At 43.0% G+C, this 17557-nt stretch overlaps 2 protein-coding genes across 2 annotated transcripts; one reads left to right on the top strand and one right to left on the bottom strand.

The window, feature by feature from the left end:
- Window positions 1-1212: 1212 nt before the first annotated feature.
- On the bottom strand, window positions 1213-13491 carry nelfa (negative elongation factor complex member A). The gene is made up of 11 exons (XM_079491461.1): window positions 13277-13491; window positions 10850-11021; window positions 8563-8724; window positions 7921-8004; window positions 7590-7720; window positions 7403-7472; window positions 7169-7266; window positions 5895-6006; window positions 5317-5690; window positions 4961-5060; window positions 1213-2009 (listed from the first exon to the last, which is right to left on the bottom strand). The coding sequence occupies exons 1-11, from the start codon at window positions 13484-13486 to the stop codon at window positions 1825-1827; spliced, it is 1698 nt and encodes a 565-aa protein (XP_079347587.1). The 5' UTR covers window positions 13487-13491; the 3' UTR covers window positions 1213-1824.
- A 924-nt stretch (window positions 13492-14415) lies between these two features.
- nicol1 (NELL2 interacting cell ontogeny regulator 1) lies at window positions 14416-17164 on the top strand. The gene is made up of 4 exons (XM_079491471.1): window positions 14416-14502; window positions 14712-14845; window positions 15163-15251; window positions 15473-17164. The coding sequence occupies exons 2-4, from the start codon at window positions 14737-14739 to the stop codon at window positions 15542-15544; spliced, it is 270 nt and encodes an 89-aa protein (XP_079347597.1). The 5' UTR covers window positions 14416-14502; window positions 14712-14736; the 3' UTR covers window positions 15545-17164.
- Window positions 17165-17557: the final 393 nt, after the last annotated feature.

The following is a 17557-nucleotide window of genomic DNA, read 5'->3' as shown; positions in this document are numbered from 1 at the left end:
CCAATGACAATGGAGAATTTTACGTCAGTGTCTGAGCAAATGTTAAGTCATAATGTACGATAAGAGCGGCCCTCACTTCACACGGGTGTGAGACAGATTAAGGCGGTGTCCATTTCATTCACATCACTTTCACAACATATAAAATATACAGTGTAATAAGAGGCAGTGCCATTGTAGGCCTATTATACCCTAGAAAATGATCGTTGGGTATTTGTTATATAACCCGCTTTGTTTTTAACCTGCTGCTGTTGACAAGATGGAAATTAAAAAATCACACCCGTGTGAAGTGAGTGGTGCAACTCCGTGTGGGGGTCCCTGGGGGGTCCCCAGAAGTTCCAGACCCACAGGACCACAGGCAGGGTGCCGGTCCGGTTCCGGCGAGCAGCCCCATGACAGCTTTCTGTGCATCATTTTTAAAAGATGGAATGTAGACTGTAGCATTTGATTGTGCAAGAGTTGTCTGTTCGGGAGTCTAGAGGCTTCTATTTTAGAAAAAGAGTCGGTTCGGCTCTGTAGACTACAATGTGACGTCATTCAGAGGTTCGGGGGGACGGGAATCGTCCTAAAGTCGGCGCTTCAGTGACACTGACGGCCAAGCTACACCAGGCTTTTCTCGCGCGTTTACCCTAAACGCGCGGCTCGCGCATGCGTTTTTTTAAAATAGAACTGGACCTAAATTCAATTCAGTTTTTTGTGCGAAAAGCCTGGTGTAGCTTGGCCGAAAAATGTTGTGACGACCAGCGGTATTTCCTCATTCATTCAGCCAAGCTTGAAGTTCAATTTGTCAGCGTTGAAGCCAACGAAACACCGGGAGTTTTGGAAGAGACAAGCCAACTTCCAAACGCTTGTGGCCGGGAAATGAGCTCTGCACAGCGGACACAGTAGCTGCATCTGGCTGCAGTGTTGTCAGACTAGGCACGGCGGTGGTAGATATGTACCTGCTGTTGCTTGGTTCATTTCCCGGAAAAAAACATTCATGTCAAGGACCTTCAATATTTACAAGCGACTTCAGCGCTAGCCGTGAGAGAGTATGAATTGACTTATTGAGCCGAACTAAAGTACCAACTCTTTTTTTGCACTAAATAAGAGTATGTATGTGGGAGCAGAGATCTTGCAGAATCAGATGAAATAGGACACAGGTCAACACAGATCCACATTTTCAGAGACAAACATTTTCAGAAATCCCTGAAAAACACTGGAGTAAAGAGGAGCTGTGGAGTCCGTTTTCAATTTATTTTCTTCCTTTATGAAAAAAGGATGAACTAACTAAACATCTTCTGAACAGAACTTGGGACAGCCATTATGGAAATATGTGTCGACTGTCTGTTTAGTCTGTGATGCATACACCGCTGTGTCACTAATCTTATCTCTAAAACACAGGTCGCAAAAGTCACATTCATACACAACATGGACAGTTGCGATTTTTTTCTCCCTCTAGACACATGACGCGTGCAATGCATACCCCCATACAAGCGCATCTCGTAAAAGGCACCGGCCTGCCCGAGATAATGATCTCTCTCAGTTTCATACAACTCTCTTCACCATGTGGACCACAATGACATTCAGGAATTTGAAGGGAATTAAAACCAAAACAAACGATAAAAAGAAAAAGAAATAAGCAAAGTCTTGTCTTTAAGAATCCTGCATTTTGGCGGTGCAGGAACTTTGGGATCATGACCCCCCACCAAGCGCTTCGATTTGGCCCATGTGTGTCTGTGTACTGTATGTGATCATCTGTATCAATGTAAACTTGTATTTTGTTTGTAGGTAGAAGTGAAAACATAAGTGTGTGTGTACGGGATTGTCCTCGGTGTCCAAAGTGCCTCAGGAGGTGTTTGTGATGGGTTTGTATTTCTTGAGTCGGGTCCACTGTCCTGTAGAGTAGTTCATCTCGAACACTGTGTCGACCAGCATTGTGGTGCTTCCGGTGCCGTCCGCCTTGGGCAGGACCTCTGTGTGCTCGCTTAGCTTGATCTGGATAATGTCCCCTTGCTCCGGGCAGGGGTTCTCTGCAAGATGAGGGTTAGGTTCATTATTATGATCTGGATAATGTCCCACTGGAATTTTATTTGAATAAAGGATGACAACGTTTCGACCCCTTATGGGTCTTCCTCAGGTCTTCGTCATACCTGACGAAGACCCATAAGGGGTCGAAACGTTGTCATCCTTTATTCAAATTAAATTCCAGTGGGAGCTACTCAACAGTGTGCGGACATTCTCTCCTTACACTGTAATGCATGGACATTACAATAGTAAAAATCACACCCGTGTGAAGTGAGGGGCGCCAATATATTAAAGTCTAACTCATGTTGATTAGGTGATGTAAAACAAACGGTGCCAACACAAACATTAAACGCCATTAACAATAAAGAGACAATATGACGTAATGAGTTACATTATGACGTAAATTTTCCCTTCATTGTCAATGGCGTTTACAAAACAGCGGGCAGCGGTGGCCTAAGGGTTAGAGGAGCGCCCTTGTTGCCGAAAGGTTGCCGGTTCGATTCCCCGGACGGGCAGGAAAGAATCTGGGTGGGGAAGTGATTGTCATCACTCACCCAACACCGCTGAAGTGCCCTTGAGCAAAGCACTGAACCCCCAACTGCTCCCCCTGGAGCTGCTTAGTGGCCAACAGTATAAGACTGTGGTTGTACTGGTCAGCTCCCAGGTTTGTGTGTGTGTGTGTGTGTGTGTGTGTGTGTGTGTGTGTGTGTGTGTGTGTGTGTGTGTGTGTGTGTGTGTGTGTGTGTGTGTGTGTAGGGCACCTGTGCTCAGCTACTTCCCTGGGTAAATAAAGAATAAAAAGAAAAAAACATTGAACTAAAGACAAACATTAAACCTGTGTATAGGAGGGGCTGGCTCCCCTCAAATATATACAAAAATTATAATAAGAATCCAAAGTGAGAAGCCCCCACCAGGAGGACGTAGCGTCTCCATCCTACTCCTCCAGTTCAACATTTCACACTGACGGGTACTCTCAAAGCCTGTAGGAGTATGTACTATTTGCAATGATAAGTTATCATTATTGGCCCTAAGCCCCTAAGCCCCTAAGCCCCTAAGAGACAAACTAGCCGACGAGAACTTTTCCCTAGATGGCATTACCTTGGCCTCCAAGGCCACTGTAAAGAATCTGGGAGTTGTCTTTGATCAAGATATGTCCTTCAAATCTCACATCAAACAAATCTCAAAGACTGCCTTTTTTCACCTGCGTAATATTGCAAAGGTTAGGCACATCCTGTCCAAAAATGATGCAGAAAAACTTGTCCACGCATTTGTTACCTCAAGGCTGGACTACTGCAACTCGCTATTGTCAGGCTGCCCAAGTAAGTCTCTGAAAAGCCTACAGCTAGTTCAAAATGCTGCGGCGCGTGTGCTGACAGGTACCAGAAGAAGAGACCATATCACTCCTTCACTGGCCTCTCTACACTGGCTCCCGGTTAAATACAGAATACAGTTCAAAATTCTTCTCCTCACCTACAAAGCTCTCAATGGTCAGGCACCACAATATCTCAAAGAACTCATCGATCCCTACAAACCAAATAGAACAACAGTGCGTTTACAGTATGCAAATATGCTTACTGTCCCAAAAATATCAAAAGTTACAATAGGAGGCAGGGCGTTTAGGTCCCAGGCACCTCAGCTGTGGAACCTTCTCCCGGCTTCGGTCCGTGGGGCTGACACGCTCTGCACATTCAAGACTAGGTTGAAAACCTTTCTCTATGACAAAGCCTATAGCTAGACTTGTCTCCAGTACTCGCTCACCCGATAAAGTCATAAGGGTGAGAACTGAGTAAGGGGAACCTCCCACCAAACCCCGCACCTGTGCTGTGTGTCTGCTAAATACCATGATTGTACATTGTTTGTGTGGGTTTGTCTCCCAGCAGTGCTTGTAATATACACCGTATAGGCTCCAGTAAGGCCTGCCACTAATCCAACTCCTTCCCCGGAGTCTCTTTTTGTCCTCCACTTCGCAGTTCCGTGGACCTCTAATATTAACCCCCAACTGACTGCCGAGTGTGACCGTGGACCAGGCCACTTCATGGAGCCCAGCAGTCTCCCAGCAGTGCTTGTAATATACACTGTATAGGCTCCAGTAAGGCCTGCCACTAACCCAACATCCAGGGAATCCTTCCCCGGAGTCTCTTTTTGTCCTCCACTTCGCAGTTCCGTGGACCTCTAATATTAACCCCTAACTGACTGCCGAGTGTGACCGTGGACCAGGCCACTTCATGGAGCCCACCAGAAGTGTGACCGTGGACCCGGCCTCACAGTGCACGACCTGGACCAGATGTGGACCAGGCCCCTCCATGGAGCCCACCCTGTCTATCTCTCTTCTATTCTTTCTTCCTATTCCCCTCTACCCCCCCCCCCCCTTTCCCCCGACACGGTCGAGGCAGATGGCCGCCGGCGCCCACCCTAGAGTCGGGTTCTGCCTGACGTTTCTTCCTAAAGGGGAGTTTTTCGTTACCATTGTCGTAATATTGCTTGCTCTGGGTGGATCTTTGTTGGTTGTAAAGTGTCTTGAGACAACTTGTTGTGATTTGACACTTTAATAAAATTGAATTGAATTGAATTGAATGACAAAGTTCACCCTCCCCGTCAGGACTCCCTCTCCTGAACACAGCCAACTGTGTTTGTATAGAGTATAGACCGTGGGGCCTAACTGAAAGCACTGCGGTGGATTTTATACTGGGCAGGTTGTGGGCAGGTACTTTAGCCTTGCAGCACCTGAACAGGCAACCAATTGCTAATTTTAAGACTCTGTATAAACAGTTAAAAATGGTTTTAAAAGCAAGCGTGGAAAAAAAAGAGGAGCCATTTTCACATGCATTTGCTTATGTTAACATAAATCAAAAAAGAAAATCAACAGTGAAATATGTACAATTGGTAAACAGGAATATTTGTTGAAAAGCCAATGTAGATATACATTTTTAAACGGGCAGTAAGAGAACTGTTGTACCTCTGGATCCAGCCATAAAGCCCAGAATGAGGGCCTTCTCTGGTCTGGTGACCTTGTTGGCCGTTTTGAACATCTCCTGGGCAGCATACATCTGGTCTCTCTGGGGAGCAGACAGAGCATATGGCAGAGCATTTCACACAGCACATCTAAGGACTCTAGCAAATCTGTCTGAAAGCAAGTATGAAATTAATGCAGAATAAACACGACCACACACTCCCAATATTAGCTATACTACTGTAATACTTACAACACTATCCCATTTAGTTTATTTCCCTGCATAATAACACTACTATACTATTTGAAATAGGGCTGGAAATCTATACTCGATTCGAGCCATCCTCGGGGTTGTTCCTTACCGTGAGCGAGAGGTTCTTTTTGGGCTGCGGCTGAGGTGGCGTGGGGGTCGGGGTGGCGGCCTGCGGCGTGCTGGGGGGCGGCTGGGCGGCGGGGGTCTCCGGCTGGCTGGCCGTGGCAGCGGCCGGGGGCCCGTTGCTGGCGGGCGTGGATGCCGGCGTGCTGGGGGAGGCGGGGGTGGCCGACGTGGTGCCGGTTGCGTTGTACATGGGCGTCCTCTGCTTGTACTGACCGGGCAGGGTGGTGGTGGTGGTCCCAGCAGCGGCCGTGGAGGAAACAGAGGTGGCTCCGCCGCCGCCTCCCCCGCCCGGCGTGGCCGACTCCTCTGGCTGCCGCGCCGACTGCAGGGCGTCCCGGCCAGACCCGCCTGCGTTAGCTGGGGAGGAGAGGGGACAGAGAGTTGTCTCAGTATTATGTGAGATTATTCTGTTTGACCACATGGCTCACAGTGCGCTGCTGAAGAGCATTGATGTAGAAATAAAAAAGTACCGTCAACAAAGCATAAGGTTTAGGTGGCCACAGGAGCACATTGACATTCACAGCCTATAAGGTTATGACATGCAGGGAAAACAAGACAGACCTGGCTGTGCCTCTGAGCTGGGAATGTACGAGGAGGACGGCACCATGCTGGGCGTAGCCGGCAGGTAGCTGGTTGACGGGAGGGCGCTCTCATTACTCAACGCCCCCAGTTTCTGAAACACAAGACACATGGGTGAGCGGGTGCACATTAGTGAGAGAAGATTTGAGAGAGAGAAACTGAACAGAAGTTGATACTGTAGGTGTGGGACTAAATATCGGGCCAAGAACTTTTGTGATATAAAAATTGAATCACACACACACACACACACACACACACACACACACACACACACACACACACACACACACACACACACACACACACACACACACACACACACACACACACACACACACACACACACACACACACACACACACACACACACACACACACACACACACACACACACACACACACACACTCTAAGGCTGTCCCCAAACATTCAAGGTTCGAATGTTCGCTCGTTAGGGTTGGCACTCGAATCTTAATTAATGGGCTTGAACCATTCGTTTTATTTATTTTTATTTTTTTATTAAATAAAAAATATTATTATTTTTTCCCTTTTTTTATTAACTCGAAAATATATCTCGGCGAGAATGCGATATGAGCATGTAAAAAAAAAAGTAAGTTTCTAGTGCATTCCTGTCAGAAGTTATGATTTTTTTAAAGAAAGCTGTTTTAGCTGCCTGCCAGCAAGCTCACGTGAGCTTGCAGATCAGCTGTTTTCGCGGAGCCACTTGACGGTGTTTGTGTGTGTGTGTGTGTGTTGGGAGAGACGAGAGAGATTGATAAAGAGCAGGGGAGACGCGCTGCGCTCTGATCGAGACGGATATCTCAAAGGTTATTTTTTAAATTAATTGGAAACAAATGGTCCGGATGTTCGCTCGGGAATTCCTGCCGAAGTTCGAGTCCAAAAAAAAGGGCTAAGGTACAGCCTTAACACACACACACTAAATATCGGGCCAAGAACTTTTGTGATATAAAAATTGACACACACACACACACACACACACACACACACACACACACACACACACACACACACACACACACACACACACACACACACACACACACACACACACACACACACACACACACACACACACACACACACACACACACACACACACACACACACACACACACACACACACAGTGTAAATGCTTGGGTATGGGCTAGTATTGTTAATAGTACTGAGATTGTGAACACAGTATTGCATATCGTATCATAAGCTGAGTGAATTGTAAAACAAGACAAAAACAAATACCTGTGTAGAGACCAGGCCAGCAGCATAGTCTGGCGTGGCGTTCTCAACCACCGCCGTTTCCTCTTTGTCTTTGGCTGCTTTCTCTCCAGCCTCCGTTTCTGAATTGGAGGACACACATTTAAGAAGATCAAAAACAACAACGTTATGGCCCTGAACCTCAGCCAGGTTTTCATTATTTGATGGACTGGAAGAAAGTCACAACAAAAACACCAATGAAGTAAAATAAAATCTTACCCAATGTCTTTCTTCTCCTCTTAGCCTCTCTACCAGCTCCAACCATGTCCAACTCCGAGATGTCTAGCAACTGGAAAGAAAAACCACAAAACAATCAAAAATGCACTCGGTTCATGCATTCACTTCCAAAACTTGGTTGGTTCAATCCATCATGTGGTAAATAACACAACATATAATAAAGCATTACCTTGACCCCCCTCTCCTTCCGCAGAGGCGTGCGGGCTGGGGGAATGGCTGTGCGGTTACTGGGAGGGCTGAACATACTGGGGGTGGTGGGATTGCGGAAGGGAGCCTTGTTGGGAATGCCTTTGAGAGGTGCTACAATGTGAAAGTAACGAGTTTTACATTGAGAAAAACCCAGGTGCAAATGGAAGAAGAAAGAAGAAACCAACAAGAGAATCAATGAGTTGACAAATATCCTCGTCTGCCTCCCTCTAATATGCGCAATTCAAACTATCATCATCATTATAAAACTGAATGCGCATGTGCGTGTGGGCGTGCATGCATGTTGAACTCACTAGTGGTGTCAATCTTTTTGACCAATCCTCTCCCTTTCGCATGGAAAGGCAATGTCTTTTTCAGCTGTTGGGCTGTTTCCGTGGCTGAAAAAATACAAAATAAATGGTGACGTGACGATTCAACACAACAACAGAAACTTTGGATTTTTATCAAAATAGTAAATATTCAATTCAATATATGTCCAACAACAGGCAAGGATCCACACAATGGTTCTCTCTCAATTCAGTCTTTAAGAAAATATTCACACATACACTGTAAATGTGAACAAAGCAGATTCTACAAAAGCCAATATTTTAAAAGAATTAGTCATGATATGGCTCTTCATGTTATATATGCCTAGTGCAACATGGAGGATTTTGTTAAGATATTGTCAGAATCTGCTTTGTCAAAGTTTGTTTGTGATTAGCACGATGAAAGTATTCGGTTTGTGTGATTTCAAGACCTGCTCTGCTAGAGTGAAGAGAGAGAAATCACTATGTTTTGTTCCCCCCTCAGAGCACAGGAGCCCTGTGATGCTGTCGTGTGTGTTTGTGTGTATTTATATACAGTACAGTACAGTACAGTACAGTACAGTACAGTACAGTACAGTACAGTACAGTACAGTACAGTACAGTACTTGACAGAGAGATGGCCAGGCTTACATTTCTGTAGCAGCTCTGCCCTGAGGGTGGCACTCTTGGGCTTCCTCTTCAGCTGGAAATGTTTGACGGGGGGCGTGAGCGGTCCCACCAGGGTTGTAAGGGCGTACTTGTTCAGGTACTGGCACTCCAGTGGCAGCATGGCGGAAGCTTCACACTCATTCACTGTGGGTTAGATCAAGAGGAATCCTTTTGTTTTGAGTTTTTAAAAAAAAGATCTACTCTAAAGCAGCTAATCATTCTGAAGTTCTTTCATATTGCAATTGGAGCCCAAGTGAAGCCAGACATTTGGGTCCGATGCTCGAATCTCTCGATTAGTCCTAGGGAGACCAACTTTTGTTGTTTACTTTAGACTGATATTTTGTCAAAGAAAAAACAAAAGGGCAAAATAAACCTTGAAATCACCCATTTGAAAAACTAGGAGACCATTTTACTTAAACATAAAGAGCATTTAACTTTAAATTATACAATGAACAAGCACATAAACTGAACTTTATTTCATCTAAGATTTTATAGAAGATCCATAAGCTCAAAGCGTCAACGTGCAACGGCTTTTGAGCTTGTAGATCTGCTATTTTTGATTTTTTTTTTTTTAAAGGAACCAAATTTGGACACTTGGCAGCATAATTTACAAAAAGATGCCTCTATAGACCTTCATCATTTAGTTGTCTGTGACTGTAACTGTGTGGATCACTTCAATTTCAAAAAACGAAAACAATGGCCCAAAGCTCGGCCAAACCAATATATCGGTTTGGCTTCAATTTCTATAATCAATGTGAAAGATGTGTCGGATTAGTTTCTGGAAGCTGTATTATGCCAACTTTTCCTGTTCCAGCATCTGAACATTCAGGCTTCAGAAGTATTTTCGTGCAAAACTCATGCTTGGAATGGATTCAGCATCATGAAAACCCCCTAGTTTGACATGTCACATGCTACTTAAATGGCATAAATTTGGAATTATTTGCCTTATATTGGTTGTTAATGGTACCCCAACTTTCAGCAGCTGTCACAAAGTTTCCCAAGGGAGTTGGGTTGGAACAAATCTTTCTGTGATAGTAGACACCTTTATGAACACATCTGTGGAGAAAGCTAGTGGTAAGCATTTCTTTTTGCAGATTTGCCACAACTTAAGCTAACTTTACCTAACTATCTGTCCACACATCCACTACGCTATTTGGACATCCAATTTCCTTCACTCTTAACAACAACAGATGATTCGATGCCGTTTTCACCATTGTAAATGTAAGCTGGAGAGACAGCCTCTAAATCAGTACTTGCCTAAGATTGAAAAGTCTAACTTACTTAACTTTATTATTACAGTACCAATAGAGCACCGAAGTCTGACGTCACTTTCAGTAGAGGGCGCCAGTCCACAGGTTCATGTATTCATTTATTTGCATTGAAATCCCTATATGGGGATTTTAGGTCGCTTCATATAAGAACTGTGTTTGAAAAATAAATTAATGAATGTGGCCGCAAAACCCTTGAAACTACAGAAAGCAATGTCGCTGCTAATATACGTCACGCCAAGCTGTCAACACATTGCGTTCCTGAGATTCCTCGTTGACGTAAGCTCAGCTGACTCGACTCACAGTAACCACGAAACATTAAATATCAATAAAATAAAAATAAAAACTTAATTAACATGTCAGTTTCTGTTGTGCGACGTGCACAGTTCTGAAGAGAGAGAAATCACTATGTTTTGTTCCCCCCTCAGAGCACAGGAGCCCTGTGATGCTGTTGTGTGTGTTATACCCTCTTATAGAGGGTATGCGCGTGACGTCATCGTACCTGGAAGTTATGCGGGAACGCCCACTGAGTGGCAAAAAACTACTTTCTGGCCTTGACCAGCCCATTCATCCAAACAGAAAAGTCTGTCTGATTGCATTAAACAATGTTAAACTCACCAACATTGCAGCTATACGAAAAGCTTGAATTATCCTCTTTCTATCTGCAAAGCACATCTTAACTCTTTTTTCCCCAGGTACGTATATATACCAAGTCCGTATATATATGTACCCCAACGTAGACTCCGTCTATATAATGGTCGATGCCTAGTCCAGTCCCATAGCAACACCCCACCGTTACAAGTAACTATGGGATTGGAAATATATTCACAGTGCAAAGCAGGTATGCTGGCCCCTGGAGCTGGGGTTTATGCTAACAGCTAGCGGTAGAGATAGAGCTAAAGAGTTTTCACTGGCAGTGAGGATGGGGTCATTGGGGTGTAATAATCAGGTGTTACAGGTCTCCTCCTATTCTGATGAGAACATACGATAGCAATGCCTACCTTTCTCTCGGAGTTCCCCTAGGATGTCCTGCACGTTGGGGTTCTGCTCTTCCAGGTCCAGATTGAGGGAGCCAGTCTCTGGGAAGGACTTGAGGATGTCAGCCACCATAAGCACCCAGGGCTCAGAATCCACTGTAGCCATTTGGATGATTTCTGACAGGGCCTCCTTCATCTGAAATAAGTAGAGCAGTAACTGTAAGCCCAGAAGTTGGGTAAATAATGAGGACAAGAGTCAAAAAAGGTTGAAATGTGAAATTCTGTTGCTAAACTGTGCAGTGAAATAACCGAGAAATGTTTGGATCAACACAATTTTTTTACCATTAACAACTTGAACCCTAGTGTGTGTCCCTTTTCTGGGCATGTCATAATAGGCTAGCCCGTCTCCGGACCCCCCGGGTTGAGCTCCTTTGGACCCCTAACCCGTAGGGTCCGGTCTCATCGACTTCAAGCGACGTGGTACGCAATCTGACTTACCATCTCCGACGGGTGCCAAACGGTCTAACAAAGATTAAAAATACTTAACGGCTTCTCCGCCGTTCGCGGGGGGGGTCAGAGGGTTCGTTGTCTCCTATAGCTCTTATATGCTTCTTTTGGAATATGTCAGCATCATACCCACAGCGCAGACACCCGTCGGAGAGGGGTAAGTCAGATTGCGTACCACGTCGCTTGAAGTCGACGAGAAGGAACCCTACGTAAAGTCATCAAAATGTCAGAAACTTTAACGTAGGGTTCCGAAAGGAGCTAATAATAGGCAAGCATTTGGCTATAATAGCCAATCTACAAACTCAATACATTCTCAATGTGACTTGAGAGCTGACAATTAAAAAAAAAAGTTAAGATTATGCTTAACCACTTGTGCAATCTTCAACAAACTCTTCATACATTTTCAAATATTTAAAAACAAAGCAGAAATAGCAGATCTACAAGCTTACCTAAACCTACAATAATTACAGAAATGTGGCATGTGCAGCCTAGCTCCTTTTGGAACCTCACTCTACGCTTTAGCTCTGAGAAGAGGTTCTGTGTCAGGATATCCCTGCAGTCATCAGTAGAACGGGGGTTGAGCAATCCAAAAACAGTGGCAAAAACCCTTTTCGCACTATTGTTTCCAAAAAGTAAAGATATGTCTGGCTAGCTACAGATGATAAACTTAGGACAGGCATATAACATTTTTAGCCAGGGGTGAAACAACTGCTTACGAAGCTTATGAAGTTAGCAAGTACCATGTTTTCCCAATGCAATCTTACGGAAGCAGTACTGCACATATGGATGGGGGTTGACTGGCCACAGGCTGACCAAAATATGCAATTTAAGCCTCATTTAAGCTGTTGTTTTACCCCTGTCTCAACCCCCGTTCTACCAATGCAGGGATATCCTGACACGGAACCTCTTCTCCGAGGTAAAGCGTAGAGTGAGGTTCCAAACTTTGCAAGCATGTGCAAAGGTTTCAACAGTGAGCAACCTGTCACACAACCTTGCAGAAGTCCTAGCCCCATATGTGCCCTCTCCCTACGCTCATTCTGTAGCTCGGAGTCCCAACATCCTCATGGACTTAGAGATGAGCCTGTTGCTCTTGTGCCATTTATGATCGAATTATATTAAACTGTCTTCATGAGGTATAAGATGCATTATAAAAGTTTTTTTTTAGGGTTTTTTGTGCAAGAGAGAAAAAGAAAAGAATATAGTAAATGTTATGTCAACTTTCCACCTTTTTTTAGTAAAACATGTAGACATGGATCAAGTCTATAGTCTGACTTTTACTTTTTGTCGGACTCGATAACACACATATATGGAAGCTAGTCTTCATCCAAGGATATAAAACATTCATTTTTGACCAATGTTCCACAGACCTTTGCATACAACTTTAAACGGTAAACCATGCAATTGAATATCAATTTAACAAGTCGGAGAGTTTATAAATAGAACGGTTCCACGGTCCACCAATAAAAACCTCTTGAGGTTGGTTGGATGAGGATTTTACTGTGCAGCCCCCTTATTGCAAGCTGCCATGAAACATGCAGACTTATTGCCACACACACACGCACACACAGTTGAATAGATCTCCAGCACACAGACACACAGACAGACAGACAGACAGACCAATTAAACCAGTCGGTGCAACCTGCTTCTCTTCTGGCTAACGTTAGCCAGTGTGTTAGCCGCTGTCAACTCAACAGTATCAGTGAAGCTAATTAGCTTGCTAGCTTTGGTTGGATGAGCTGTGTGTTGCAAGTTGTGACCACAACACAGTCTTGATTAGCGACAGTGGGGCGACAGACAGCAACTTGGCTTGGTCTTTTAGGATTATGGCATGGTTATTATTGCGGTTTGTGGTGTTGTTCAGCCAACACGGCTCCACGGATTTTATGTTAGCATGATGCCGTTCGCTTAATTTGCAAGCAGCAGCAGTCACAGCAAGCAACCCACCTCGTCAACGGTCCGCCGGGGGAGATGCAGCATCCCCAGCAACAGTTTGAGCTTCACCGGGGGCGATAAACTGGAGAAACACAAGCGTATGTTGTCGATGACCGACACGGTGAGGAGAGAAGCGATGCTAGAAGGCGCCCATAGCTCGTCCGTAGACCCTAGTTTGTTGTGAAGCCACAGGCCGGTGTCGCTATCCTTCATCGACGCCATCTTGGAAAAAGAAGTGTTTTTCAGTCGGGCATTTTAACGGCTACCTAAGAGAACGTCCGCGAGGACCCCGCCCACCCCAGTGTTCTGTTTGATAATACAAATAAATAAATACATCCAGTGATGGGGGAAGATTAATATTTGTAGGATTAGCAAATTAGCAGATTCAGCATCATTATTATTATATTTATTAGTTATTTATAGGGCATAGCTGTGGGGTTTTCAGGTTCCACTGGAATATCAGCCATTCATTTTTCCCATAGAGATTTACAAAAATATGATTTTATTATTCATATTATATAAATCATGAATCACCAGGATCCTGGGTGGCTTGATTCTAGGCTTAAAATAATTTATATAAATAAATATATCTCTTTGGGAAAAATGAATGGCCGATTTTTCAGTGGAACCAGAAAACTACGCCCGCTGCTATGCCCGAAACAGATCTACTACAAGCTAACTTATAAGTTAGATATAGCTGTCCCTTATTTGTATTAATTAAATACATTGAAAGTCACCCCACCCCCCAAAATGTTTGTTATAATCTATTTTTTTACAGTCTATGGTTATAATGTTGCACAATATAATGTGCTGCACCTCACACAGTTTGCATTTTTCTGCATAGCCTACCAAATAAAGCCTACAAATAAACATTCGACTCTTGTAATATTAATTTCATTCATTCTTTATCTTTCAATGCAGAAATCATTGACTATAATAATGGGACAAACACTCATACTTTGTTATTTTAACTAACATTTTATTCCCAACGAAAAATGCCGCTTTGTTTGCATTATAATTTTTCGAATGCACATTTGCATTTTGTAGTTTTCTTTTTTAAAACATCTACTCAGTTTTATTTCTAAAGTCTAGAACCGGATGTTCAAGTTTTGTCACGCTTCAATATTACTTTTATTTTGAAGTCATTGATAGGAAGGCTGATGTGTTTGTTATACTCTGATGAATTGACACTGGTGGCATCTCTCACATTGTGCTTTGTGAAAAATCTTACCGTATTTGTGAGTATCGGTACATTGTAAAATAATTATGTCTGTAGACATAGATATTTTGTCGTTACAATGAATTGGGCAATTTTAGACGTGTCATCTGAAGCAGATGATGGTATTACATTAGCCTATGCTATTTCGTTATATCTATGTAGGCCATAATAAATTGGCTAGTAATAACAATGGGGTTGTTACCGTTGTTTACGTATTCCAATTTCCAGGTAATTGACCTACAGTTCCATCGTTATGGCGTCCAGTGGGTTTGTGCAGGCAGCGATGCTTCTTCTGGCCGTGCAGCTGTTCTGTCTCCGGGCTGCTGATGCTGAGGAGACGGGCACCGTAATCCCTGCTGAAAGTAGGTCCATTTATATTCCATCCATCCTGTGCGGCGGTTTCGTTTCACCTGTTTAATAAACAGTGTAGCCTATTTTTGTGTGCATAAACAGTAACAGTTCGGCTCAATGCTGCTATAATTCCCCATTAGTGACCAATGAAAGTAATGATTATTAATCTCGTCCATCTCTTTGTTGACATGTCTCATCATAACATGTAGGCCTGGCCATTCATTCTAGTTGGGTCTACAGACTACACTGCAGTATAGCAGTCTGGGTCTTGCCTAGAAAGACCCATGATGTTTCTGATGTCCATCTCTTTACCTGTCCCTTTTCCCAGGCCGCCCATGTGTGGATTGTCATGCATTTGAGTTCATGCAGAGGGCATTGCAAGATTTAAAGAAAACTGCTTTCAACCTTGACGCAAGGGTATGTGAAATATAGCATGGATTTTATCTGCTGTAACCTTAGCTCTATTGTTTATCATCTGTTATATTGTGCCTCTACAGTCTACAGACTAGTCTACACTAAAGCCACATAGGTAAAATACTGTAGATTTTGTACACAAAAATGTGGCTTTGGGTTGATGTGTTCAGACAGCAGGTTGTCTTATATAACGGTAGATATGTTTTCTCTCTCTTCCTCAATAGACAGAGACGCTGGTACTGAGGGCCGAGAGAAGGGCTCTGTGTGATTGTATGCCCACCAATTCACTGCGTTGAACACCGCTCTACATCACACCCTGTCTGGTGAAAACAGTCCTCTTCCAACCTTTGCCTCATACTCGGTCCAGAATCTTGTAGATTTATTTACATGCTTGGAATGTAATTCCATTTTTCTCACATATCAGCAATAGTATGGGTTTTTATTTGACTCTATGCATTATTATACATAATATTGTTTAGCTGTTTTTCAGATTAAACGTGAAACCACCTAGTTGTTTTTTTGTTATATTTTAAAACGCTACTTGGACATTTTAAACCAGCTTGATTATTTGTTTGTTTTTGCTCATGGGTAAAGGTATTTATACATTCTTATTTGGTGCATTTTTTTGTATGCGGCAGCTGTTATTTGTAAACCCTAGTGTAGAGGGTACATTGTAAAATGTAGATAGAATCCATATACAATGTATTTCTTGAATGTGTTAAAAGAGATTTATCTTTGATTGCTATAAATGGTAGCATTACACACTGATAACCCTGTTATTTGTTGAACTGTGCTAACAAACTGTAACTACTGTAGTTGAGTTGCTCTTAATAATCAAGGTTATTTTACTAAACCGCATAATTCCATAATAGCTCTATGAATTGATTTTGAACCTAGTCTGCATTCTGAAGCGGTCAACAGTTAAGCAGGGCTCCCACAGTCATGAAATTCCTGGAAATATTTAGAAATTAGAAGAACTGTTTTCCAGGCCTGGAAAAGGTTTGGAATTATTCAAATGTTTTGGAAGATGTTTGAATATTGTCTCTGTCGGAAGGAAACGTCAAATATCCAAAAACTGTTACTTTTCAGGATTCAAATATATATTTTTTAGCAAAAGTACCAGATCTACAAGCTCAAAACGTGTCGCTTCATGACACGTTTCTAGCGTGTGGTTCTGCTACTTTGGAAAATACTTTAGAAAAGCTATGAAAAAAAGTTTAGAAAAGTCATTGTTAAAAATGTGTGGGAACCCTGGTGCAGTAGTACTAGTTACTAGTTGCAAACACTGCAGTAGTAGTTATTATAACTTAAGTTGAATTTGCAATTATAACTTGAGTTACATACACTGCAGTAGTCATTATTATAACTTAATTTGAATACACTGCAGTAGTAGTTATCGTCTCAAGAGCAACACAAAGTGCGCCCAGAACTTCCAAACATTATTTTAAGGCAGCCTGGAGTGGGTGGAGATTATTTAGAGTAAATTAACTGGTTTGTTTAAATTTAGCACAATGATGTAGCATGAATCTAGAGCACTTTTCGTTAACTTATTCTCAGTATAGGCTATATGTGTACATATGTCAATTGTTTCTACATACCGGTATATTCTTGAGTGAATGGAGTCATCAGTAATTATGTCAATTGTGTCATTGGATGTTACAAATGTATGACACCCTACAAAGAAACTGTCAGGGGGGATTGCTCACTATTGTACTTGTGTAAAGTTGTCTTTACTGTTATGTAATAAATATATTTAAAATTAGAGCGACATTTTAGTATTCGCTGAACCGCTATAAGACATGAGGACATAGATGTTAGTTGCTTATCATCTATGTACTAAGAACATTGTTCTTAGTTTTTATGTCACAGGAATTGCCTTTAGTATTCTTAATATATTAAAAACACTATACAAATCGTCACTGCTTTACTTTATTTTTTTAAAGAAATGCTTTTCTGCCTTTATTTATAGATTACAGTGTAGATAGACAGGAAACAGGGGTAGAGAGACGGGGAGAGACATGCAGCAAAGATTGTCGGGAACGGGGCTCGAACCCGCCAGGTTGCTTATGTGGCTATAGGAGCCTGGACCGCTCGACCACAGCCCAGGCGTCACTGCTTTACTTTCTGCCCCCCACACACCTTTACAAAAAATGTGTCTTGCCACGGTTTAGCTAATAACTCATGTTAAATGGGAGAAGATCATAAAGAACAGCTTACCGCTCCATCACATATACTGAAAAAGAAAAAAAGGGACTCTCCAGCGTTCTCAATCTTCTGCTGTGCGTAGCAGGGTTTGGAAGCTGCAGTCA

This window comes from Electrona antarctica (genome assembly GCF_951216825.1).
Source record: "Electrona antarctica genome assembly, chromosome: 21".
Lineage (NCBI taxonomy): Eukaryota > Metazoa > Chordata > Actinopteri > Myctophiformes > Myctophidae > Electrona > Electrona antarctica.
The sequence above is the reverse complement of the archived record's forward strand: the minus strand, read 5'-3'. Positions and strand labels throughout refer to the sequence as shown.